This window comes from Capricornis sumatraensis, chromosome 1 (genome assembly GCF_032405125.1).
Source record: "Capricornis sumatraensis isolate serow.1 chromosome 1, serow.2, whole genome shotgun sequence".
NCBI lineage: Eukaryota > Metazoa > Chordata > Mammalia > Artiodactyla > Bovidae > Capricornis > Capricornis sumatraensis.
In genome coordinates, this window is record NC_091069.1 from 217,909,212 (window position 1) to 217,936,880 (window position 27,669).

The window sequence follows — 27,669 nt, forward strand, 5'->3', positions numbered from 1 at the left end:
AATCAGTGTAGACACCTATGTCTGGATTCCTCCTGGTAAGTTTACTGGACTTTAAAAAACAATATGTTACTAAGAGATTTGTTTTGACTACTTAGAAATGCAGGATTACTTGTCCACACAGGTCACAGTTGATATAATAAGTACACAAAAGCTATCTGTACACATAAGAATAGTTCTGAGGGCTTACATTAACAAGACACAATTTTTTTGTTTATAATACTCCACTAGTACCAACTGCTATTGAATTTCTTGGCCTAATGGACTTCAGTATATTTTGTTATGGCATCTGAATATCTAAGAAAATAATTGGCCTATAGCATATTTCAGTAGTCTATGTTCTTTTTTACCCTTGACGTTCCTAGTTTCTTTGAGGCTCTAGGAAACATCAGTAACAATACTGGTATCAGAGGTACTGAATACAGTGTCAGAGTAGGTATAGGTATTACAGAGCTGCTATGCTGAAGTTAGTTATATTAACAACAATAGTAATATAAATAGAGTCATAAATTAATATATTTAATATTTAATATTAATGTTAAATATTTAATATATGTAACTATAATTAATATTAACTCTGCAACTGATAGGATTTAGGGGTTAGATGACAAATATAATAGCAAATTATAATTCAAATGATTTATAATATATCAAAGTCCTTCTATTGGTACCTACACCTGAATTAAGCCAATATTGTACCATTCCTTCATGAGAATGTCTCAATTTTTAAAATCCTTAAAAACCTATAGATAAATTATTACAGGTAATTTTTTTTAATAATACAAGAAAACTTCACTGAATTGGAAGATTTTTACCTTCAGATTGAAATGATTCACTGATTCCCAGTGTGACAGATTAAACTACGCTCACAAATCCTTTGACATGCTTCTCTTCAAACACACTTTACTGCTTGAGCCCCAGGGAAGTCTCTCTTCAAGAGGTGGAGCTTTATTCTCCTTCTCTTGAGTGTTGGCTGGACTTTATGACTTGCTTCTGATGAATGGAATACAGTAGAGATTTTTTTAAAAAGTGACAGTATGTGACATGTGCAACTGAGTCATAAAAGCACTGTAACTTCTTCCTTCCTCTTTCTCTTAGACCACCTGCTCTGCAGGAGACCAACCACCATGTTGGAAAACTATCTAATCAGTTTTACAGGGAGCTTCACATGGCAAGGAACTGGGGCCTCCTTCCAATGGACATATGAGTGTGCCATGTTGGAAATGGATTCTCCAGCCCCAGTCAAGCATTCAGATGATTGACAGCCCAGCTGACATCTCACTGCAACCTCGTGAGAGATACCAAGCCGGAAACACCCAGCTAAACCATTTCTGAACTCCTAGCCAACAACTGTGAGATAAAATGTTTACTCTTTTAAAGTGCTAACTTCTGAAGTAATATGTTACTCAGCAATAGACAATGAATATAACCAGAAAGGATTATGATTTATTTTATAAAAGGCACATCTAGAAATTAAGAAAAAAATCTTAAGTATCAGACAAAAAGAACACGCTATTTACAAAAGAAATAAAATCAGGTGAATATTTCTTACTTATCAGTAATACTAGAAGTTGGAAATCAACAACTACATTTTTTGAACATGCAAGGATTCAGTTTACCTATACATCCTGTTTTTTAAAAATAATGAAAGAAATTTTCTAACCATATAAAAATTGAATAGAATTTAATCATGATTATATCAAGAACTTATGGGCAAGATAAAAAGCACACACACACACAGATAGCTATTCTGCAATATGTAAATCTAAATGGATGCTGACAATATGAATGGGAATTTGTAATATGTTATAAAATTAGTCTTGAAATGGAAATAATTTCCACTTTCATACTTACTAGAAAATTAGAGATACCAAGGGAACATTTCATGCAAATATGGGCTCGATAAAGGACAGAAATGGTATGGACCTAACAGAAGCAGAAGATATTAAGAAGAGGTGGCAAGAATACACGGAAGAACTGTACAAAAAAGATCTTCATGACCCAGATAATCATGATGATGTGATCACTAATCTAGAGCCAGACATCTTGGAATGTGAAGTCAAGTGGGCCTTGGAAAGCATCACTACGAACAAAGTTAGTGGAGGTGATGGAATTCCAGTTGAGTTGTTTCAAATCCTGAAAGATGATGCTGTGAAAGTGCTGCACTCAATATGCCAGAAAATTTGGAAAACTCAGCAGTGGCCACAGCACTGGAAAAGGTCACTTTTCATTCCAATTCCAAAGAAAGGCAATGCCAAAGAATGCTCAAACTACTGCACAATTGCACTCATCTCACATGCTAGTAAAGTAATGCTCAAAATTCTCCAAGCCAGGCTTCAGCAATATGTGAACCGTGAACTTAAGATGTTCCAGCTGGTTTTAGAAAAGGCAGAGGAACCAGAGATCAAATTGCCAACATCTGCTGGACCATGGAAAAAGCAAGAGAGTTCCAGAAAAACATCTATTTCTGCTTTATTGACTATGCCAAAGCCTTTGACTGTGTGGATCACAATAAACTGTGGAAAATTCTGAAAGAGATGGGAATACCAGACCACCTGACCTGCCTCTTGAGAAATCTGTATGCAGGTCAGGAAGCAACAGTTAGAACTGGACATGGAACAACAGACTGGCTCCAAATAGGAAAAGGAGTACGTCAAGGCTGTATATTGTCACCCTGCTTATTTAACTTCTATGCAGAGTATATCATGAGAAACGCTGGACTGGAAGAAACACAAGCTGGAATCAAGATTGCCGGGAGAAATATCAATAACCTCATATATGCAGATGACACCACCCTTATGGCAGAAAGTGAAGAGGAGAGCGAAAAAGTTGGCTTAAAGCTCAACATTCAGAAAACGAAGATCACGGAATCCAGTCCCATCACTTCTTGGGAAACAGATAGGGAAACAGTGGAAACAGTGCCAGACTTTATCTTTTTGGGCTCCAAAACCACTGCAGATGGTGACTGCAGCCATGAAATTAAAAGACACTTACTCCTTGGAAGAAAAGTTATGACCAACCTAGATAGTATATTCAAAAACAGAGACATTACTTTGCCGACTAAGGTCTGTCTAGTCAAGGCTATGGTTTTTCCAATAGTCATGTATGGATGTGAGAGTTGGACTGTGGAGAAGGCTGAGCGCCGAAGAATTGATGCTTTTGAACTGTGGTGTTGGAGAAGACTCTTGAGAGTCCCTTGGACTGCAAGGAGATCCAACCAGTCCATTCTGAATGAGATCAGCCTTGGGATTTCTTTGGAAGGAATGATGCTAAAGCTGAAACTCCAGTACTTTGGCCACCTCATGCGAAGAGTTGACTCATTGGAAAAGACTCTGATGCTGGGAGGGATTGGGGGCAGGATAAGGGGACGACCAAGGATGAGATGGCTGGATGGCATCACAGACTCGATGGACGTGAGTCTGAGCGAACTCTGGGAGATGGTGATGGACAGGGAGGCCTGGCGTGCTGCGATTCATGGGGTCGCAAAGAGTCGGACATGACTGAGCCACTGAACTGAACTGAACTGAGCTTAGTATTAAACTTTCTATTACATAATTCACTATTCAGCAAGTATTTACTTTTAACTTAATATGCCTAAGTACTTTAAAAAAATTATCAGCAAGTACATAGACCTTTGATGCTCACAAATGGAATTTCATCTAACAACTACCATTTCTGCCAAAACTTTCCCGAAACATTACAGAATGTTAGTCTTTAGAAGTACATTATTTGTATAGCTTGGTTTCATGTGTAAACTATAGGTTACATGTAATAAATGTGTAACTTTTTAATTCAAATTTAAGGTCCATCTTCAGGAATCCAAACTTTTTCTTCCCTGAATAATTTTGAGATAAACAGTTGTCAAAATTTCAACATTTGTATATGGAAGAGGCCAACAATATGATGCTTTATCTCTTAAATGGTGTAAGATTTAGTATGTTTATCTTGAATTATACGTTTTTCTTTTTGGCCTAGCCATGGGGCTTACCAGATCTTAGTTCCTCCCCCCCACCCCCCCAGGAAACAAACCTGGGTCACCCAAGTCAAAGTGCAGAGCCCTAACCATTAGACCACCAGTAAACTCCCTCCTTAATTTTAGGATTCCCACTTTACTTGATAGTGTATTTATGTAAAACTTAATCTCCCAATTCATCCTAGCCTCCCCTTGCCCCCTGTGGCTACCACTGGTGTTCCAATCAGTGTTTCTACTCCAGCCCTGCAAATAGGCGCTACAGGTTGCTCAAGATTAAGTTCTCCGTGATCATTTCAATAACGCACACCTGTTAACAATAAACAAAATTTTAACATTTGGTTTTTACTAAATATTTTACAATAACTAAAAAATAGAGCGATAAGGAATCTTATCATTCCAATCTATCCAATTTAACTAGTTATCCAGACACCAGTTCCCCTAAACTTCTTCCCCCACTTTAAAAAACAGACTACGAAGAAAGCTAGCGCGCCTTGAGCAGTTTCATTCATTCCAGGAATAAGGAGGTACTGTAAGGAAGGCGCTTAGCCTTTTAGCCAGGACTCTTTTTTTACCCTCTGGAGGGCACAAACCGTCTCTGCCTGCTAAGTAAATTCCATAAACTCAGTCCTTCTCCTCACTGTTTCTACCCGACCCATGAAAGCGGGAGCATCACAAAATACCCAGTCATTGTTTGGGCTTTGCCCACCTCCAGCCTAGTGACTACCTCAGTCCTGAATATTCATTGGAAGGACTAATGCTGAAGCTGAAGCTCCAATACTCTGGTCACCTGATGAGAAGAACTGGTTCATTGGAAGGGACCCTGATGCTGGGAAAGGTTGAAGGCAGAAGGGGACGACAGAGGATGTGATGGTTGGATCGCATCACCGACTGGATGGACAGGAGTTTGAGCAAGCCCCGGGAGTTGGTGACGGACAGAGGCCTGGCGTTCTGCAGTCCACGGGATCGCATAGAGTCGGACACGACTGAGCGACTGAACTGAACTGAGCTTAGTGACAAACCCTCATTGAGTCACCGGGAATCAGAGGTTGCACCGTAGAAATCTCCGGCTGTCGGCATAGGCCTAGCTGACTCCGCCCTCACGTGCCTGCAGGGGCCCAATGAACGAAACCCACGCTTTCCATACAGTCGCATGCGCTCACAGCGCTGGAGCTCGAGCGATGCCCCGCCCCGGCTGCGCGGTGCGTTCGCGTTAATCCTCCCAAGAGGTCTCGGCCACTGGGGCTTCAGGTTCCTACCGAGCATTGTTTCCGAACTCGGCCACGAGAGTGTGTCCTGATTGGCTTGCCCTGGAGGCGGGTTCAGGACTTATTTGAGACTAGGACCACTTCCTGAAGCTCCAGACAGGAAGTTATCAGAAGTCTATGGTGTCCGGTGGAGAAAGTGCTGTCTGCTGCTTTGGTGACGGCGAGAGAGGACCGTGGGTTGGCTGGACTGGCCGTTTGGCCTCGCCGCAGCTAGGAGCCCGTTTCCATAGCAGCACCACGGCCCCGTCCTCCAGCCCAGACCCCGGCGCGGCTGCCCGGGGGATTTCTTCAGGCTCCTCGACGCCGCTCGGCTTGCAGCCCGCGGACTGGCTCCCGGCTTCAGCTCTGCGGGCCACAGTAAGAAGTGCCCTTATCAACCCGCGCCCTGCCCCCCTTCCTGAGCCATAGAGACCCCGGTCCAGAGGGACAGCCTTGGACCTGGGACTAGACGGATCCAAGACGCTCAGCCCCGGCCCCCCTCAAACGGGGCTCTGCATCGTCTCTGATATGTCACCCACCGTCTCCCACAAGGACAGCAGTCGGCAACGACGGCCAGGGACTTTCAACCACTCTCTAGATTTGAAGAGTGGTCCTCTGCCGCCGGGCTCCTGGGATGATAATCTTCCGGAGGTGGTGGGCGGGGAAGGGGACAAAGAAGCTCTTCTTCGGGATGTCAGCACTGTTGATTTCTCAAAAACCCCACGGAGCTGCCGGGCGGAATTGAGCAGCATTTTGCTGTTGCTCTTTCTTTACGTACTTCAGGGCATTCCACTGGGCTTGGCGGGAAGCATCCCACTCATTTTGCAGAGCAAAAATGTTAGCTATACAGATCAAGCGTTCTTCAGTTTTGTCTTTTGGCCTTTCAGTCTCAAATTGCTCTGGGCCCCGTTGGTTGATGCGGTTTACTTTAAGAACTTTGGTCGTCGCAAATCTTGGCTTGTCCCAACACAGTATATATTGGGATTCTTCATGATATATCTCTCCACTCAAGTCGACTATTTGCTCGGAAATACAGATGGCCGAACCCCCGACGTGGTTGCTCTCACTGTGACTTTCTTTTTGTTTGAATTCCTGGCAGCCACCCAGGACATCGCTGTGGATGGTTGGGCGTTAACTATGTTATCCCGGGAAAACGTGGGTTATGCTTCTACTTGTAATTCAGTGGGCCAAACAGCCGGCTACTTTTTGGGCAATGTTTTGTTTTTGGCCCTTGAATCTGCCGACTTTTGTAACAAATACTTGCGGTTTGAGCCTCAACCCAGGGGAATCGTCACTCTTTCAGGTAGTGTATTTATTATGCTGTGAGGTTTATTGTACGTTTGTAAATCCTTTCGACAGTGTGTGTGACACTGTGTGTTAAAACTGTTATTTAATGAGCTGGAAATCATATTATGGGAGATGATCCGAGGTAAGTTATCTGTTCTGCTAACATGAGCTTCAGCCAGAATGATTACATTAAAGCAGTCATAATTGATCGGTATTCTGAAGTGAGCAGGGAAAGGCAAGTCATCCAATAAACGTTGTGTAAGAGCAAACAAAACTCTGAGTCTAGGGATACCTTGGCGCTTGCATAATAATAGGTGCACAGTTTTTAAAAGTCTGGCTGGTGTGAACACATAATTTTCCTTTTGTCTTTTGTTAGATCGAGATTTCTAGCTCCATGCTTTCTAGTCCGTTCCTACCCTTACTTTTATACCAAGACCCTGTTTCTATCTCATCTAGTCTTCTGATGATTGGAACAGGGTTAATCCATTCAAACATCAGTGAGTGGGCTAAGTGACAGAGTTCAAAGGACCTTCTGTGATTGAAGCCAATTCCAGCCCTCAAAAAGAGCTTGTGAGAGTCAGGCTTTACATTTGCCCTTGTTGAATAAGATTTCATGATGTGGGTAAGTAAAGTTCCAGAAGCCACCAAACACCAGCTGAAACAGCGGTGAAACAGCAAAGTACCAAAAGATACAGGACAGTACATACAGTGTTCCAAATGCCTGAAGCACTGGTTTGTGGCATCTGATTTTGGGGAATGGTGCTGAAAGAAAGGTTGTGACCAAATTAAAGGTTGTTGACTGAATTGTTTAGTTGCTACCAGTAAGAGTTTAAAGCTTGTCCTGTAGGAAATTGTGAATCCTATAGATTTTACCTTCTTTTTACATGAGCGTAATACATGGCCCTGTAATGTTTTCTGTTTTTTGGTTTTCTCTTTGTTTTTGAACTTTCTAAACACTAAGAAACTGTGTAAAATTACCAATATCAAGAACAACACTGGGACTATTAGGAATAGAGTTCTCTATTACTATTGGTACTAGAGTTCTTAATTCTGGTAGTGATGATGAATTTAGGATGAATTTGTGATGATTGTCTTTTGAAATTTAAACAGCTACTTTCTCTCATCTTCCTAGCATTAGGGGATTCCCAAAAGGTAAATGTCAGGGTATGGTGTGTGGTGGGGGCTTCCTGGTGGCTCAGTGGTAAAGAATCTGCCTACCAATGCAGGAGATGAGGGTTCAGTCTTTGGGTCAGGATGATCCCCTTAAGAAGGAGATGGCAACCTCCTCCAGTATTCTTGCCTGGGAATGGACAGAGGAGCCTGGCGGGCTACAGTCCATGGGGCACGAAAGAGTTGGACACGACTTAACAAACAACAACAAGGTGAGTGGTGAGGGCATTTTAAGGGTTACAACATTGAAGGAAGGGAGGAAAGGATTTACCACTGTATTTCTGAAATCTTACACACCCCCTCCACATCCCTACACCCTGTCAGGGACCCCTTTCTACTTCTTCAAACTACTAGTGAGCCACTATTACTGATAATATTAATAGTTACACTTTTCCTCAGTTGGTTTAAGGCTGAAGATAGTTGAGTGATACTGCTATGCACCTAGACAGATTTGTCCCTTAGTGTTCTGGGGTAGCTCTCCTGCTCTATGGATAATTTTCTGCTCAGAAGTACTTTGTGCATGCATCATATCAGCACCTTGTTGCTTGTTACGTGTTTTGCTTTTTGTTTTTTATTGGGACTGTTCATATCACCAAAAAGGGCTAATAGGATGATGTGTTCCTTAGTATGGCAAAGCCTCAGTAGAGAAGTCAAGATTGAAGAGGCTATAGAAGCTAAATTACTGAGTAAATTAGAGCTTTCTTGTGTGTTAAACAAGTGACTAATACAGTATCCTTCCAGAGAATGCAGTTATCCGTTCAAGAACCATTATGGCTATATCCTCCTTCACCCACTGCCGTGCCCCTTTGGGAAGATTAGAAACATACCACTAGATTTTTATTTACACTGGTTTATTATTTTGAATAGCTTTTTTTTTCCTTTGGAATTTGAACTGCGTTCTCTAGGAAACTGTAAAAATAGCTTACTTTTTAATTGAACTTTTATATCTGTAGTATATTGCTGTTTTGGGTTCAAGCATTTTAATAAGAGTTGAAGAATTCCTGCTTTTTTCATTCATCTTTGTACAACTGTACATACCACATTTATAGTTTTTTTTTTCTTTTTTTTTGTGGGGTTTGGGGAACTTAGTATAACTAAGAACCAGTGGCTTTGAGGAATTTAGAGAGCACAGAGAATCATGGAGGAAATACAGTCACTCAGGTAATAGAAGAGGCAAACACTGAGGTGACTTTAGAAAATGAGAAACTTTAAAAGAGGCATAATTATTTTTTTTTTAATTCTGAAATATATTCTGTGGTTAGCACTTTGTTTTGAGCTACAGATACATAGAGATAGAATACATTCAGAAAGAACAGTTTTTACATCAAGAAAACAGTAATCTAAATAGTCAATTTAGAATGGAAGGATAGGATGAAAATATTTAATAGAATCCCTTAGAAAGAAAAACTTAATTATGCTGAGATTGGCTTTTGGTTCCTTCAGGAATACAGAACAGTCCTTAACCCAGAAGTAACCTTCTTTTGGTCCTGCCTCGTTGGTTTTCAAGGATCTTTAGTAGCAAAAAGAGACAAGCTTTTAAGCTTCACGAAATGTGAGAGTAACCCAGAAGAACACAGAGATTACAACATAAAGTTTTATGACTTGAAAAGATATATTTAAGTCCTTTCATTCTTATAGATGAGGAAACTGATAAGGAAACTCTTAACTGGCTAGTTAGAGATTTACTTATGGCTTAGATTTCCTGACTGGTATTTTTCCTTCAGTTGTCAAAAAATTAGGAAAAACTTCAAGGAAAGCTTCAAAACCTAAATATAATATATGCTGATTGGGCTTTTCTACCAGAGAAATCAGCACTCTGCTGATGTCTTAAAAAACATCAGCATGCTCCCAGAATGCCAGATGCCCAGAAGTGACAAACTAAGGGGTTTTTGTTGTTTTGTTTTTAAAGTGATCCACATCTTTTTATTTACTCAGCATTGACTCCCTTTTTGGTACTGGTCGTATGACAGGTGTTATAATTTGATGACTAAAACCTGGCCATTCTCTGCCCACAAGTAATTTATAGTCTATAGTGGGGTTTTGCCAACTAAAATGAGTTGGTGCAGGACTCTAGTTATTGGAGAGGACAGTGATGACCTGAAAAACCCATGCCCTTTTAAACGTTAGGTAGCCTCGGGCCTGGGCTTCTCAGGAGGCTCTAGTGGTAAAGAACCTGCCAGTGCAGGAGATGCAAGAGACACAGGTTCAATCCCTGGGTCAGGAAGATCTCGGAAAAGGAAGTGGGAACCCACTCCAGTATTCTTGCCTGGAGAATCCCCATGGACAGAGGATCCTGGTGGGCTATAGTCCATGGCGTTGCAAAAGAGTCCAATATGACATTACCACGTCAATAACAACAACAACTGGGGCTACTGGATTCAGGAGAGATTAAATATTAAAAGCTGGAGACCATACCCCAGAAAGGAAGTCTGAAGCCTTTTTTCTTTTTCAAAACAAAGCAAAGGAGAAATGGTACTGTAAGCTTTCTTTGTCCAGTAAAGAACTGTGGAATTTTGTGGATGGGGTGCTTAAAAGTCAATTTACAAAATACACTGTAAACTAAAAATGCATTTGATTTTATTTGGTATATGTTGAATTTCACTTCTAATTTCATTGAAATATACTTGGAGGCCAGTTGGAGTAGCCTTTAGTATGTAAGTGTATCAATAAAAGAATTATAGAACCTCACTAATTACAGTCTTCTACTTTACTTTATAGTGTTCCTAAAAACTCTTTATTGGAGAAAGCAAAATAGACTTCCTTAATATAAGATACTCTCCTAGAAAATGAAAAATGAAAAAATAAACCCCCTGATTTCATCTGTTCTTGTAAATACAGTTTGGGATAAATCTTGCATTTTATCCATGTTCTTTTCATTATTTTGTATTTTTTACTGTGGAGTTTATATCTACAGTGTGTGTGTGTGTGTATATATATGCGTGTGCATGCACGCCATTTTGCTTTAGTCATGTCCAAATCTTTGTGACTCTATGGACTGTAGCCCACCAGGCTTCTCTGTCCATGGGATTCTCCAGGCAAGAATACTGGAGTGGGTTGCATTGGATCTTCCATACTCATATCTTGGTATGGGAGATCACAAATATGTATTTTATATGTCAGTGTGCATGCTCAAATATTTATTAAGGATAAGGTGCCTATTCAGAAAGCAAGATGTTTGTTACCTTTTAGGACTTCTATTTCTTGGTTTGGTGTTAAATAAAAACTTTATAAATTTCATTTTTTCTCTTTACTTTTGAACATAATAGCTGAATTTCAGTTGTCATCAGTTAAAGCCATAGAATACATGATTTCAGCACATCTAAGGATTTCTTTCCTTTTAGATATTTTATATTGTCTTATGTTTGAGACCTACATTTTTTTAATTTACTTTAAAAATTCTTATTGGAGTATAGTTGATTTACAGTATTGTGTTGAGACCTGTATTTCTTATTCCTAGCACAGTCATAGAACTTTTTGGTAGAACTTTTTCTTGCTTAAATTTCCCACTAGTTTTTAAAAACTTTATTTTAAAATAATTACAGATTCACAGGTGGTTGCAGAGAAATGCTTAGGGAAGTCCTATGCACTCTTTCCCTAGCCTCCACTGTTAAAATCTTATGTAACTATAGTACAATATCAAAACCAAGAAATTGACATTGGTGCAATCCATAGAGTTTATTCAGATTTCAACAGTTATACATATACTCATTTATGTGTGTATTGTATGCGGTTTTATCACATTTAAGCTTATGTAACCTCCAACACCACTATCAAAATACTCAACTGTACCTTCACCACAATACACTTTCTGTTGTTTCTTTACAGCTATGCCCATTTCCTCCTCACCATCCCTAATCCCTGTCAGCCCCTAATCTGTTTTCCATCTTTATATTATTTCAGAAATGTTACATAAGTGAAATCATTTAGCGTATGTCCTTTGGTGATTGGCTCTTTTCACTTAGAATAATTTCTTTGAGGTTTGTCCAAGTTGTTACATGGATCAGTGATTTGTTCTGTCTTGTTGCTGAGAAATATTCCTTTTTTTTGACATACCACACTTTCTTTTACCACTCATTTGTTGAAGATGATTTGAGTAGTTTCTAGTTTTTCGATAATTATTATGTGAAAATAAATCTTCATTTCTCTCAGATAAGTGCCCAGGAGTACAAATGCTGGTTTATTTGTCAGTGCATTTTTAGTTTTGAAAGGAACTGACCAAATTTTTTCTGCAGTGGCTGTATCATTTTATCTCCTTAACAGCAATATATGAGTGATTCAGTTTCTCTGCATCCCTGCATTTCATGTTATCATTATTTTTCACTGTAGCTATTCTCATGTACCCCGCATCTTCATGTGATAGTTTGGACTGCTTACTGTCAACTGTTTTATAAAAGTCAGAATTCAGCTTTCATCTTACAAAAAGTGATTTTGGGGTGTCAGGATATTTAGGTTGTACAAAAACTGAACGCAAGAACCTCCTATCATAGCATCAGAGTAGAGATATATATGTATGTTTTAATTAATATGGATTTTGTGCTTGACCTGAACATATTTTGAAACATGGAAAAGTAAGAGTGAAAGTTTCTTAGTTGTGTCCAACTCTTTCTGACCCCATGGACTATACAGTCCATGGAATTCTCCAGGCCAGAATACTGGAGTGGGTAGCCTTTCCCTTTCCCCGGGATCTTCCCAACCCAGGGATTGCACTCAGGTCTCCCACATTGCAGGCAGATTCTTTACCATCTGAGCCACAAGGGAAGCCCTTAAAACATGGAAAGAGTGGCTCATTTCCCTCTGTTCAGTGATACATGCTCCAGAGTTAGCAGGAGATGGAAGCATTGCATCTATTGGCCTCTAAGCTTCAGTTTTGCATCCTGGGCTGAGTTTAATGTTTTGGGACAATAGGGCTCTTGATAACCAGACAGCTTCTTAATCTGGTGCTTGATTGAAGAAACCATTTCTTCTACCCCAGAGGAGAACCTAACATTGTTGGAGTTAATGAAAAAGTATGTGATCTCAAACATGGCACCTCTCTAAGGGGTTAGGAAAACTAAAGGATCATGAAGATTTCAAAATCAGCTTTGTGTTTAGTCAATTTTTCGGTTGCATGCTGTCTTTCAAAAATTGTAATCCTCAAATAAGATACACTGTATTGTATAATCAAAACAGCATTTTCTCTTTGCCATAGATGTTTTGAGAAAATGCTTAAGGGAGTGGTTTGTGACATAGAAGAAAGTTCTGTTTCTTGTTGAGACTTAGCTGGTGACCCAGGGCCAGATTCATAGTGTTTCTATTTCAGTTTCTTCCATGGTGAAAGTGAGAGCAGTGGACTGATGATATCTGTCTAAAGTCCCTTCATCCTTTGCCTTGTGAAGCAGAGAAAGCTGTGCTGAGAGCAAGATGAAAGGAAGGCCTGATGATAATGTAAAACAGAAACTGAAAGTTTGTTTTCCTGCCACTGACTTCTGAAGGACTGAGGTTAATTCCCATAGTGGAAGAGTTAGAGAGAAGCTGTTCTGATCCAAGGATGGTTGTTATCAGACTGTGCTTAATTTTTCTGCCTTTTCCGATGGTGGAAGAGAATGAACCTACACCACAAAGGATCTGGAGGCCTGGTCCAAGGTCTCGAAGGTTGAAATTTTTTGGAAATCTAATGTTTTATCTTAAAAATTCTTAGAAATTTTACCTTTTCTTTAATATACACTTTTCATGAAAATATTTCTAAGTTATTGAGTAAATGAACTGTTTAGGAAGATGTACCATGTTTGGTCTACGTACCTTATAATATACCACCCATATGGGGAGATGAAAGTGGGTAGGGGTGAATACAAGTAACCAGTTTAAAAGAGGTTTGCTCAAGTATCTATGTTCCATACTTCATAATTCGAGCTAAAATAAATACCTTTTTCCTCAGGTCTGTCTGTTTGATTGGAAGAGAGCTTACTTGCAGTAGGTGTGTCTGAGCATCTGGGTAATATAATGGGACACATTTTTGTTTCAGAATCAGATCTGAATTTGAATCCCCCCCTGGAACTTTCTGGTTTGTGATTCTCTTTCACTGAGTATAAAGTAGGAATAATAATGCTTGTCTTAGAGAGTGATTTTGAGACTTATTGCACTGTCCTGTGTTTTGCCTTGGCATAATTGACACTCAAGAGTTGACTGTTATATCCTTTTTGAATACTGGTGAATTGTTGCATAATCTCATCTGCAAACAATACTGAAACCTGGACGGGGGAGCCTGGTGGGTTGCTGTCTATGGGGTCGCACAGAGTCGGACATGACTGAAGTGACTTAGCAGCATTAATTTTTTTTCTTTCTCTGCGCTGGGATCAAAGAGTTTAAATTTAGATAAAGATTTTGTTCATTAAAACTGGGAGAATATACTAAACAAAAAATAACTAAAAATTTTTTGCTGAAAGTAGTATGTAACTTAAACCTTTAAATTTTCATTTAACATTTTTATGAAGACCATTAATTGAAATTTCTGGTGACAGTGAAAGCTTTTTTCAGGGTTTCTTGAATTGCTAATTTAAATCAAATAATGAACAAGAACTTTACCAATGAGAATAAATATTGTAGATGATATTCCATAAATGTCATTATTTGTCAGTTTCACAGACGAAATTAAGAATGCAAAAATAATGAACATTAGCCTCACTTAATTATAAGAATAATCTTAAATTGTTATTCATTGGTTTTGAACTAGATTTCAACACTATGTTAATACAAACTAGAAGTTATGTTGTGATGTTATTTTAATGAGCTTTAATCATAAAGATATGTATTTATTAGTGCATTTTAAAGTGAATACCTTTGCATTTAGGAATCTCAGTTTTTCCTGTTTCTTGTTTTTCTTCTGATATCTAGAATTAATGACGGATTCTTCTCAACTTTTGATGGGGTTATGTCTCGTAAGCCCAGTATAAGTTGAAATTTTTTAAGTCTTAACTTAGTCTTCCCTACCATAAACGTGCTCAGAACTCTTACATTAGCCCACAGTGAGGCAAAATCATCTAACAAAGCCTGTCTTATAGTAGGGTGTTGAATATCATGTAATTATTGAAACTGTACTGAAAGTGAAAAACATAGTGGTTTTCTGGGTACAGAATGGTTGTGCATTTACCATTGTGATTGTGTAGCTGACTAGGAGCTGTAACTTTCGGGTGCTGCCCAACTTCACAGCAGAGGATCATAATGAATATTGCTAGCCTGGGAAAAGATCAAAGTTTGAACTGCAGTTTCTACTGAATGCATATTGCTTTCACACTATCACAAAATTGAAAAATCTCAAGTGAGACCTTCATAAGTTGGGGTCCATTTGTGTGAATTCCTGTTACGGAGAGAAGAATTCACCTCAGAATACAAATTTCCACATATGTTTGAGAAGACTTAGCTTTTTTATTTGCATAATTCGAATAGCAGAGCCTCATTTTTGGTTATGCTTCTGGAGACTAAATAATTAGCCAGTTCTAGCAGATTCTTTTTTATTTTTTTCAGTTTATTTATTTGTTTCATTTTGGCTGTGCTGGGACTTTGTGGCTGTGCTGCCTGGTTGCAGTGAGCAGGGGCTGCTCTCTAGTTGTGGGACATGGGCTTCTCTGCTGTGGCTTCTCTTGCTGCAGAGCACAGACTCGAGGGCATGTGCGCTGCAGTAGTTGTGATGCGTGGGCTTTGTTGCCCCACTGCATCTGGAAGCTTTCCAGACCAGGGATCAGACCCATGTTCCCAGCATTGGTAGGCAGATTCTTAACCACTGGGCCACCAGGAAGTCCTAGTAGATTCTTAATTCAACAGTATTAAAAAAAACTTTATATAAGCAGTAGGAAATAATGGGACCCAAATCGGAAGATTTAGGTTCTGCCTCTTAATTGGACCTATAGCAAAGACTGAAATATTCTGAGCTTTTCCTTGTCTCTCATAGTAATAATGCCTGCTTTGCTTGTGTCGCATGTTGACTACAAAAATCAAATGAAATAGGGGGCTCGCCTGATGGTCCAGTGGCTAAGACTCCATATTCCCAATGCAGGGGGCCCAGGTTCGAGCCCTGATCAGGGAACTAGATCCACGTGCAGCAGCTAAGACCTGGTGCAGTCAAATAAATAAATAAGAATATATATTATTTTTTAAAAATCAAATGAAATAACATATAAGGAAGGGTTATTTAAATACTAAGGTGAATTTGGTCTATACCGTGAGTTAAGTTGATCTGTGGTGCTGTCTGCCTTCATCATAAGTGAGCTTTAAACTGTAGTAGCTACCTTCACCTAGCACAGCAGAGCAAGACTGAATAGAGGAAAACCTTGACTTATGGAAGGTCTACCTTTTTGGGAAAAAGATGGCTAGACTTCATGAACAGTTAGTTGATTGTGTTACATTAGCAATAAACTAAAAAGCAAACACATGTAAAGTTGAATACAATTCCGGAATGTTAGAGCTAGAAAACACCTGGGATTTTCTAGGCAAGTCTTCTTACTTTACAAATGAAGGAACTGAGAGAGAGAGTTATACATTTTCATAGAGATAAAATAAGATGCATTCTCAGGGTAGTTAAGGAGATGCAGATTTTAAAATGGGTTTTATGAGGCACTGACTTCAAATGTAACTTCAGGCAATGTTTCAGCCTTCTCTCAGCCTGTTTCATCATCTGAAAATTGGGACTGGTGATAACTTCATCTATTGTGTTGTTGTAGTAAAGGGAATGATATGTGTAAAATGCTTAGCACACTTATAGCACATGGTATGCACTCAAAATAGTGCCTCTATTATTACTATTATTTTTAGCTATTATGCAGAATCTTCCAGAACAGTATTCACCCTCTCTGCTTGTTTGAAATATTGGCCAGTGGCCCATCTCTCTTCCACTGAAACAACCAAAAGAGTATGTCATGTTTATGTGTCACAGAATTGAAAGAGAATATTCTTAAACAGATTAAAAACAAAGTTTAAAAGCAAAAGGCAGAAAATTTAATGTAAATGATCACCTGTTTGTTGTCTAAGTTGTCAAAATTTAATAAAGAACTGAAATGACTTAGATGCTTAAGAATTATGACTGATAGATCTTATGGGATATGAAAATCCTCTCCTGCCCTTGAATAAAATGACACAATAGACTTTTATTTCGTTCAACCCACTAAACCCTTTCCTTTTTCCTTGTTAAGTATCGCTGTTTGTTCTGGGTCTGTGTAATGTCTTGTACCTGCTGTGCTTGGTCTGGTGCGTTGATTTTTTTTTTTTTTAACAGATTTTAGTTGAGAAAAAGTTGTGTACAGAATTATTTAGTATCAGTGAAGATACGTTATTTCACATGTTAATTATAGACATAAAACATTTTAAATTTCAGATTTCCTTTTCTTCTGGGGAACTGTATTTTTGATAACAACAACTTTAGTTGCCCTTCTGAAAAAAGAAAACAAAGAAGTATCAGTAGGAAAAGAAGAAACTCAAGGGATCACAGATACTTACAAGCTGCTTTTTGCAATTGTAAAAATGCCCGCAGTTCTGACATTTTGCCTTCTGATTCTGACTGCAAAGGTAAGAGCTTTATAAAGCAAATCCCTCATTCTGTTACAAGTACCAATATTGTTGAATACTTCTGTTGCTGTTTCATAAGTCCCTTTTCACTAATACTAGAACTTAACAATAATAGCTAATATACTTTATTTACTAAATGTATTTAAAAAGATGTGATGATATCAAATCAGACATAATTGCAAACTAAGCTAAATGTCCTAGGATCTTGAAAAAATTATGCCAATTTGAAGTACTTCTAGTCAGTGTGCGGAGAAGGCAATGGCACCCCACTCCAGTACTCTTGCCTGGAAATCCTATGAATGAAGGAGCCTGGTAGGCTGCAGTCCATGGGGTCGCAAAGAGTTGGATACGACTGAGCGACTTCCCTTTCACTTTTCACTTTCATGCATTGGAGAAGGAAATGGCAATCTACTCCAGTGTTCTTGCCTGGAGAATCCCAGGGACGGGAGAGCCTGGTGGGCTGCCGTCTATGGGGTCGCACAGAGTCGGACACGACTGAAGTGACTCTATTAGAATGAGTCAAAGGTATTGAAATTACTTACTTAGAATGTAATTTGCAAAGATATGGAAATGAATATTAGAAGTCTATTTAAAAATCAGTTGAACTATTTCAAAATGTTAAAAGGAAATATACCATCAAACAAATAGGAGATTTTAGTGACAATTCTATATGTTTTCTCTTAAGATATCTTATTTTTTTATAGTTCTAAAACATTTTAAAGAGATTATGCTAGAAGAAAGTAAGTATACTTTGTTATAATGAACTGTTAGAATTGTTATTCCTAAAATATAAAATTGGTTACAGGATTTTTGAACTATATATTTAAACCTATCTACATAAACAGTTTCATAGCTATATTTTGATAACACTAAAGTAAAAATTATAGTCTCATTGTTTTGAAATAGTGAGTTTTCCCTCTCTAGTGATAGGGAGGGTTGTTTTTAGGAAATTTTAGGAAGGTTTAAACTTAAGGTTCAACTTTAGAAAATGCTAAAAGGTTCAGTTCAGTTCAGTCGCTCAGTTGTGTCTGACTCCTTGTGACCCCATGAACCGCAGCGTGCCAGGCCTCCCTGTCCATCACCAACTCCTGGAGTCATGTATGGATGTGAGAGTTGGACTGTGAAGAAAGCTGAGCGCCGAAGAATTGATGCTTTTGAACTGTGGTGTTGGAGAAGACTCTTGAGAGTCCCTTGGACTGCAAGGAGATCCAACCAGTCCATTCTGAAGGAGCTCAGCCCTGGGATTTCTTTGGAAGGAATGATGCTGAAGCTGAAACTCCAGTACTTTGGCCACCTCCTGCGAAGAGTTGACTCACTGGAAAAGACTGTGATGCTGGGAGGGATTGGAGGCAGGAGGAGACGGGGACGACAGAGGATGAGATGGCTAGATGGCATCATGGACTCGATGGACGTGAGTCTGGGTGAACTCCGGGAGGTGGTGATGGACAGGGAGGCCTGGCGTGCTGCGATTCATGGGGTCGCAAAGAGTCGGACACAACTGAGCAACTAAACTGAACTGAGGTTGGTCATAACTCTCCTTCCAAGGAGTAAGTGTCTTTTAATTTCAAAGGTTCAAGAAAGTTAGTACTGTTATAATGATATTATCTAGTTACATCATTTAGACATAACCATTGGTAATATTTTTGGTATATTTCTGCTTTCCCCTGTGTATGTATGTATGTGCATGCACATGTGTATAGACACACTTTACGTGTATAAATATTATTAATACATTAGCTATAGTTAATTTACACACACAAATACTTTAAAAGTGAAATTGTATGTAATTTTTATCTTGTTATTGTCTTATCCCATATTCCTATATCATTAATATTTGATAAGATACTTTTTAATAACTATAAATTGTTACAGTATATAAATGTGCTATAATTTACTCATTTTTTTCTGTTATTGTATATTTAATTTGCCATGTGTTTTAATTACAAAAATGTACTAGTGAATATATTTGGGTGTAATTCTTTGGTGTTCTGAATATTTCCTTACAGTAGATTCTTAGGTTCTTTCCTCCCAATAGATTCAGTGAGTATGATTGTTAAATTGCTTTCTAAAAGATTTTATAATTTATACTGTCACCAGAAATATATAAGGAATTGCTTCAAATACAGAGTCTAGAATTCCATGTTCCCCCTTTAAAGTAAACCTCATTAAAAGTAACATCTCTCCTAACTTTTAACATCATAGATTAGTTTTCCCTACTTTCCAGTTGTATAAGTGGAGTATCCAGTATGTTTTCTTATGTCTGGCTCTTGTACACTTTAACTCAACATCATATTTGTATAATTTATCCATGTTGTTATTTATAGCAATAGTCTGTTCATCTTGTTGCTTATAATATTCCTTTGTAGGAATATACCACAATTTATTTATCCCATTCTATCAGCAGATGTTTAGGTTATTTCTACTTTTGGACCATTATAAATAGTGCTTCTGTGAACTTTTGTGTACGTTACTTTTGGTGAATGTAGGTAAACATTTCTGCTGGGTAAATACCTAGGAGTAGAACTGCTGGGCCATAAGAAATGCCTAGTATATATGCATTTATATAAGAAATGCATAGTATATATTATAAACAGTTTTGTGATTGTTCCAATTTTCCCTACCACAAGCGCTGTGAGAGTTTTTGTCATTACACAGCCTTGAAACCATAGTATTGTCTTTTCAATTTTAGCCTTTCATAGCATCTCATTATGATTATAATTTTTCATTTCCCTGATGACTAAAGAAATTGAGCATCTTCTCATATGGTTATTGGCCATCTGAATATCCAGAGTTTCCCTTTTCTTTAAATTTGTATAATTTTTATTTTTTATATATCCTGGATATGAGGGTTTTTGTTAGATATGTGTATTGCATATATCTCCTACACCACTTTTAAGTTACGAAGAGAAAGTATGAAATATCTTTGACTTTTAAGTTTTTTGAGTGAAATTTGCTCTTTTGCTTCATTCTAAGTTAAAGTATTTGAAGTAATATTTAGCATTTAAATTTTTTTTATTTGTATATTTTCACTTACTGAAAATTTACTTGTATTGAAGTAAATTTAATTGAAGGAATACCCATATGTTTATCCAAATTCTATAATTAATTGTTCATATTTAGCTCTACTTTTTTATTCTGTAAATTATGTTATTTTAGATATCTCTTATAAACTATTTGATAGTAATTTTATCCATAAATACTTGAAGTATGTAGTGTATCTCCTTAGAATAAGGACTTTGTCTTGCAGTCACAACTTGATAAAAAATCAGGAAGTTTAAATTGACACAATATCATTTTCCTTTTAGAAAATTATTTATTTTTTGCTATGCTGAGTCTTCATTGGTACATGCAGGCTTTCTCTGGTTGCAGTGAGTGAGGAGCTACTCCACATTGCAGTGCACCGGCTTCTCACTGCAGCTGGGTCTCTTCCTGTGGAGCAGGGGCTTCAGTAGTTGCAGCGCACCAGCTCAGTGCTCGGAGCTCCCGAGCTCTAGAGCACAGGCTTCAGTAGCTGCAGCGCACCAGCTCAGTGCTCGGGGCTCCCGAGCTCTAGAGCACAGGCTTCAGTAGCTGCAGCGCACCAGCTCAGTGCTCGGGGCTCCCGAGCTCTAGAGCACAGGCTTCAGTAGCTGCAGCGCACCAGCTCAGTGCTCGGGGCTCCCGAGCTCTAGAGCACAGGCTTCAGTAGCTGCAGCGCACCAGCTCAGTGCTCGGGGCTCCCGAGCTCTAGAGCACAGGCTTCAGTAGCTGCAGCGCACCAGCTCAGTGCTCGGGGCTCCCGAGCTCTAGAGCACAGGCTTCAGTAGCTGCAGCGCACCAGCTCAGTGCTCGGGGCTCCCGAGCTCTAGAGCACAGGCTTCAGTAGCTGCAGCGCACCAGCTCAGTGCTCGGGGCTCCCGAGCTCTAGAGCACAGGCTTCAGTAGCTGCAGCGCACCAGCTCAGTGCTCGGGGCTCCCGAGCTCTAGAGCACAGGCTTCAGTAGCTGCAGCGCACCAGCTCAGTGCTCGGGGCTCCCGAGCTCTAGAGCACAGGCTTCAGTAGCTGCAGCGCACCAGCTCAGTGCTCGGGGCTCCCGAGCTCTAGAGCACAGGCTTCAGTAGCTGCAGCGCACCAGCTCAGTGCTCGGGGCTCCTGAGCTCTAGAGCACAGGCTGAGTAGTTGCAGTGCACGGGCTCTAGTTGCTCCACAACATATGGGATTTTCCTGGACCAGGGATTGAACCCATGTCCCCTGCATGGACAGGTGGATTCTTATCCACTACCACCAAGGAAGTCCAACACAATACCATTTTCTAGTCACAGTCCATATCCAGATTTCACCAGTTATCCCCCAGAGCAGCCTTTATAACTTAATTTTTTCCTGGCCAGCAATCCAATTTAGGATCACATACTGTGTTTAGTTGGTATGAGCCTTTCTTTGTTCTTCATGACCTGCCGGGGACACTTTCGTTTTGTTTTTTTAAGATTATTTATTTGTTTATATTTGGCTGGCTGGGTCTTTTATGCTGCGTAGGCTTTCCCTATTTGCACCAAGTGAGAGCTATGTTCTGGTTGGAGTACACAGGCTTCTTATTGTGGTGGCTTCTCTTACTGAAGCACCTGGGCTCTAGGGTGCTGGGCTTCGGTGTTGCAGAGCGCAGGCTCAGTAGTTGTGGGGCTTAGTTGCTCTGTCGGACCAGGGATTGAACCAGTGTCCGCTGCATTGGCAGGGGGATTCCTTATCACTGGACCACCAGAGAAGTCCGACCTGCACCTTTTAAAAAGTATTTTTTTATTTTATTGGAGCATAATTGATTTACAATGTTGTATTAGTTTCAGGTGTACAGCAAAGTAATTCAGTTATACATATACATAAATTCATTCTGTTTTAGATTCTTTTTTCATATAGGTTGTCAGAATTTTGAGTAGAGTTTCCTGTCCTATACAGTAGGTCATTGTTGGTTATCTATCTATATAGTGGTATGTAGTGATCTAGACGCTTTTAAAGAAGACAGGCTGGTTATTCTGTAGAAAGGCCTTCTGTTTATGTTTGCCTAATGTTTCTTCATGTTTAGGTCCATTCTGTGAATAGATGTCAGAAATATCACAAATAATACTGTGAATCTTTAGGGAATTTTATCAGGAGCCATATCATGTCCCTTTAACCATTAATTATTGTGTTAACCTTGATTACCTTGTTTAACACATTGCAAAATTACTATTTTTCCTTTTGTAATTAAAAATCCATTTCTAGGGAAGTACTTTGAGACCATCTAAATATCTTGTTTCACCTCAAACTTTTACCCACTACAATATTTTAGCATTCTTACTCTTTTTTTGTTGTTGTTTTTAAGAATTAATCTAAGCATACCTTTTTTTTACCCATCATTTAAATCAACCTCATAGATATGTTTTCTCAGAATTACTTTTGAAAAGCTAGATGACTTTTTGTTGTCAGTCAGAAATCATCAAAAATGTGTGTGGTATGTGGCAATGATACTTCATTTTAACTAGATTTATTTGGAGTCAAGAGCTTTTCTTTTAAACTTTAAATATACAGAGCAATAAGTTTGGATTTTAACACTTTATTGTAAGACAGAAATTTTTGAAATGGAAATTTAATTGTAATTAAAATTACAGTTCATAAGAGTGCTGAATTTTCACTTGTTTTCCACTCCATATTTGTAAGTAGATCATAGAGCTGAGTATGCCTCTATAACTTGATTGTTGTACCAGATATACTAATATGATACTTACTTCTAACTGGCATGAGTCATTGATAAGACTGAGGTTTCTAAATTATGTATACTTGGAGGGAAATATTTCATAAGTCATAAATTAAAATATTTTTTTGTTTTTATATTGCAGATTGGTTTTTCAGCAGCAGATGCAGTAACAGGACTGAAATTGGTAGAAGAGGGAGTACCCAAAGAACATTTAGCCTTACTGGCAGTTCCAATGGTTCCTTTGCAAATAATATTGCCTCTGATTATCAGCAGATACACTGCAGGTCCCCAGCCACTAAACATATTTTACAAAGCCATGCCCTACAGGTAAAAATGAAATGAAACCTTACTAAATAAGAGAGGTTAAATGAGGAACAGTCATCAGTATCACTAATGTCTATGTATAGAGTGTATATGGTAAAAGGCTTGCAAAGCATCTTAACTTCTGTATCATTTATATGCACTTTTATCTCTTTTAAATTTCCTAACAGGTTTTAGATTCAGTCTTCTTTCATATGGTAGGCACACAGATTTCTGTTTCTGTTATTCTTAACCTGAAATAGAAGTCAACTCCACCTTTCTCTCTTATTCTGTAGATTATTGTTTGGATTAGAATATGCTCTACTGGTCTGGTGGACTCCTAAAGTAGAACATCAAGGGGGATTCCCTATATATTACTATATTGTAGTGCTGCTGAGTTATGCGTTACATCAGGTAAGCTTGCTGTGGTTTTTCCCAGGAAGTAAACTGTCCTGTGTAAAATAAAGATGTTTTTCTACAGTTGCCTTAAAATAATGATAATAAATTTTAAGATTTATGCATGAATCAGATACTGAAGAAATTAGTGAACTTTAAACCTTGTGGATTTAAATATATATATACACACACACACATATGTATATTTATTTGGCTGTCTTGGATCTTAGTTGTGGCACTTGGGATCTTCTCTAGTTGTGGCATGGGCTGCAGAGTGTGCAAGCTCAGTAGTAGTCGCACACAGACTTAGTTGCTCCACGGCATATGGGATCTTTGTTCCCTGAACAAGGATCGAACCTGTGTTTTCATGTTCCTGAATGGAGGGTTAATTCTTGCTGCTTAAGCACTTTTTGCCTCTCAAGGATATTTTCCTCTTCAGTTTGTCATACAAAATTTTAATTACATATGAGAAAATTATTTACATATAATTATATATTCATATTACCTTTGAATATTTGAGTGCTTACATGTATAATACATATATACACACATATATTTAGGTATAGTATAAATATGAAGTTTTGCTTATTACTGTATACATCCTTCAGTGCCACCTCACTTGTCATTCTCAATTGAGCGTTCCTTGAATACATGTGATAGAATTAATCTCCTATTTATTTAGGCCGTGATAGCATGATGTATGCACTTCCTCTGTTTACAGTATTTACTGCATTTAATTGTATTTATTTATTCCTGTTTTCCCAGCTTTAGAATAAATTCTTCAAGGGCACAGAGGGACTGTATCTTATTCATCTTTGTGTTACCGTGACCAGACTTAAAGCCTGGCCTGTAGCAGGGGCTCAGTAAATAATTTGTTGGTTTGAGTTTAATAAGAGTCATGAAAATTAATTTTCAGATTTATGCTTTTAATGTTCTTAATTTAGACCATATCTTTCTAAAGTTTAGTTGTCCTGAAGATGTTTTATGTTTTCCTTGTAGGTTACATTGTATAGCATGTATGTTTCCATAATGGCTTTCAACGCGAAGGTTAGTGATCCACTTATTGGCGGAACATATATGACCCTTTTAAATACCGTGTCCAACCTGGGAGGAAATTGGCCTTCTACGGTAGCTCTTTGGCTGGTGGATCCCCTCACAGTAAAAGAGTGTGTAGGAGCATCAAACCAGAATTGCCGAACACCTGATGCTGTTGAGGTAAGTTAAGTTGCAATTTTAGATAATAGTAAGCGAATATTAAGATACTAATTTCCTCATTTTGCCTCTAGAGGTATTTCATCTTTTAAAAATCATATCTGCCCAGAGTCTTTAATAGTTTTTTTCTTTCTCATCATAACTGAGGGTATAACACTCAAATCAGTAAAAGTAGCTCACTTGGAGTTGCTTCTCAGCAGGGAAGGAACATCTCCTCTACCTTGTGTATTATTGTCCTATACAATAGGAATTTAATATTAGTACATGATTAATAGCTAAATTTTTTAGTAATAGAAGGAAAATTCCATTGGCTTTCGTGGTACAAATGGAGCTAAAACTGAGTGGTTAGTAGTTGGTTGGTAAATTATTTCAAAGTAACATTAACCCACTTCTAGAGTAAACTCATTGGAAATTTCTGCACACTTCCAAGTATGAAAAGCTGTATCTTGAAAATGAATATTGTTTACGGCAAGAGCTGAAAATTGTTTTTAATACTGTTAGTAGCACTAGACAGATTAAGATACATTAACTTTGGAGAAGGAAATGGCAACCCACTCCAATATTCTTGCCTGGGAAATCCCATGGGCAGAGGGGCCTGGCAGACTATAATCCGTGGGTCCAAGAGTTGGACACAATTTAGCGACTGAACAACAGCAACAAAATTTTACTTAACATTGTGACATGAGCATGACCCTGTATCCTTAAATACTTCTTGAGTGCATACCTTTTTTCTGTTTATAGTTGTTTTATTTAAATTAGGGTCCATATAAGTTCCCTTTACTGTGTTTTATTATTTTGCCTGTTACATCTCTTTAATTCAATAACAGTTCCCTGTTCCCCTCTTTTTCAGGGGTAGTAATAAAAAAATATATCTAACATTTAAAAGAAGATACATTAACTACTTTTGTCACTTGAATGAAATGTTTGAGCACAAAAATGTTTTGATTAATCCTTTAAATCACAAAGTAGAAACGTATAAAGTGCTGAATACTTCCATTTTGAAATTGTGGAGTATTTATTATAATTTTATTTTTACAGCTTTGCAAAAAACTTGGTGGCTCGTGTGTTACTGCACTGGATGGTTATTATGTGGAATCTGTTATTTGCGTTTTGATTGGATTTGGTTGGTGGTTCTTTCTTGGTCCAAAACTTAAAAAATTACAGGATGAAGGACCATCTTCATGGAAATGCAAAAGAGACAAGTAATGCATTCACTACTGGACATTCTAGGAAGGTAACTCTAATTTAGTTTTAACTCAGAGAGTTATGATAATCAGTGTACAGGAGTATAAAATATTATTTTAAACAGGAAATTATTAATATAAAATGCCAAATGGTTAAAAATATAGAAACCTCTCTGTATATTTAAATATACTGTCAATGTATTTAAAGTTTACTTAAGTTCAGGGAATTGGTACTAAAATAACTTTTCTGGTCTTGTTATTTGATTTATAGATTTTTTAAATTTACTGACCAAAGCATGTTTTAAGCTGCAGTGCAGTAGTCATGGGTGATAACCATGCAGTCAAGTATTGTTATCAGTACCTATCATTGAGCTATGTTAAAATTTTTGGTAAAATATGATAAGTGGAACATAGCTTGATATTCATGTACTATCCACAACTAGTCTGGCCGTGTCAGTTAAATCTTACTTTGAATTGCAAATTGGTTAAATTTTATGTGGAATTTGCTTAGATGAGAATGTAAACTACTGAAATACCATTTTAGTTGTTATTTTCTGACTGTAACCACATTGTGCTAATGAATCTGTGTTAAAGACTATTTTAAATGTATTTCCTGCTTTTGTAAACATTAAAGATTTATAAGAAGATTATTCAAACTATTTTTTATAAAATGAAAGCTATGACTTCTAATTTATTGATTCCCCTTCTCCTCCCCCTTTTTGGAAGCTATCTTGATTCCTTTAAAACTCTTATCCTAAAGCATACATATGTTTTTTGTCATAAGTACTTCATGGCACATGGACAGCTCACAAGGGCATCGAATTTAATGTTGTATGTATGTTCGTGGCAAAATTTTGAAAATAAAAATTAAATGTTTTTCTTCAAGTAGTTTGTTTTTGTTATTGATAGGAAAAAAAACAGTAAAACTTACTGATTAAGTAAAATTTAAATTAATACTGTAGTTTTAAAAACTAATGTTTTGAAGAGAGAAAGACATTTTATGCCTTTGAGAGGTTATGTATTGGAAAAGGTTACTTAATTAAGCATTTTGCTAATGAGAAAAGATCTCACAATTGCTTTTTACCTAATCAGGTACTATTTTTCCACTTATTAAAGCACAGCCTTCAGTTTGTAAACTGTAGTTTCCAATGGAGAATTGCTTTCCCAGGAGAATTAAGGTTTTGAGTACTTTCTAAATTTCCAGCATATTATGTGTACCTGGTAATAAGGTTCTATGCGTGTTTTTTGTTGTATGGTACTTTGACTCTTTAGAGAGTATATAAATGTTTCAAAAGTTTGAGAAAAGGAGATAGTAAGTTGACTTTTATTTAATAACTATTATCTTTGTGGGAAAATGCGTACTAATGTTTGATTTTGTTAATTTAATGACATAGATTGAGTTTTAGAGTGGGATTTTTGTAAGTAATGGAGGAGAATATGGTTGGGAGAAAATCGCATCTGAAGCATCTGAAGAAACATAGAGGCATTGGCTTCTAGAACTCATGCATTGCCATTGGAAAGCCTGTGTTGGGCATTGATGTCAGATCCTGAAGAATCACCTGAAAAATCATCCTAGAAATACACCAAATGATAGACTACAATACTTTATCTCATGGGTTTTCCATTGTCATGTATTATAATCAAAATATTTACTTGAATAAAGAAAA

The 27,669-nt window shown here is 37.9% G+C and overlaps 1 protein-coding gene across 2 annotated transcripts; it reads left to right on the forward strand.

Annotated features, from left to right (window-relative positions):
- Positions 1-5,358: 5,358 nt before the first annotated feature.
- SLC33A1 (solute carrier family 33 member 1) lies at positions 5,359-27,586 on the forward strand. 2 transcript variants are annotated; one of them, XM_068965973.1, is made up of 6 exons: positions 5,359-6,517; positions 17,015-17,205; positions 23,053-23,237; positions 23,507-23,624; positions 24,606-24,821; positions 25,857-27,586. In XM_068965973.1, the coding sequence occupies exons 1-6, from the start codon at positions 5,743-5,745 to the stop codon at positions 26,022-26,024; spliced, it is 1,653 nt and encodes a 550-aa protein (XP_068822074.1). In that variant the 5' UTR covers positions 5,359-5,742; the 3' UTR covers positions 26,025-27,586. The 2 variants fall into 2 exon arrangements, with proteins under 2 accessions (XP_068822074.1, XP_068822080.1); XM_068965979.1 differs by lacking the exons at positions 17,015-17,205; positions 23,507-23,624.
- The last annotated feature ends 83 nt before the right edge of the window (positions 27,587-27,669 follow it).

Coding starts and splice junctions, on each gene's coding strand:
- SLC33A1 (XM_068965973.1), top strand. CDS start 5,743: ATGTCACCCACCGTCTCCCACAAGGACAGCAGTCGGCAACGACGGCCA. Junction 6,518..17,014: donor GGGAATCGTCACTCTTTCAG/GTAGTGTATTTA, acceptor TTTAAATTTCAG/ATTTCCTTTTCTTCTGGGGA. Junction 24,822..25,856: donor GAACACCTGATGCTGTTGAG/GTAAGTTAAGTT, acceptor TTATTTTTACAG/CTTTGCAAAAAACTTGGTGG.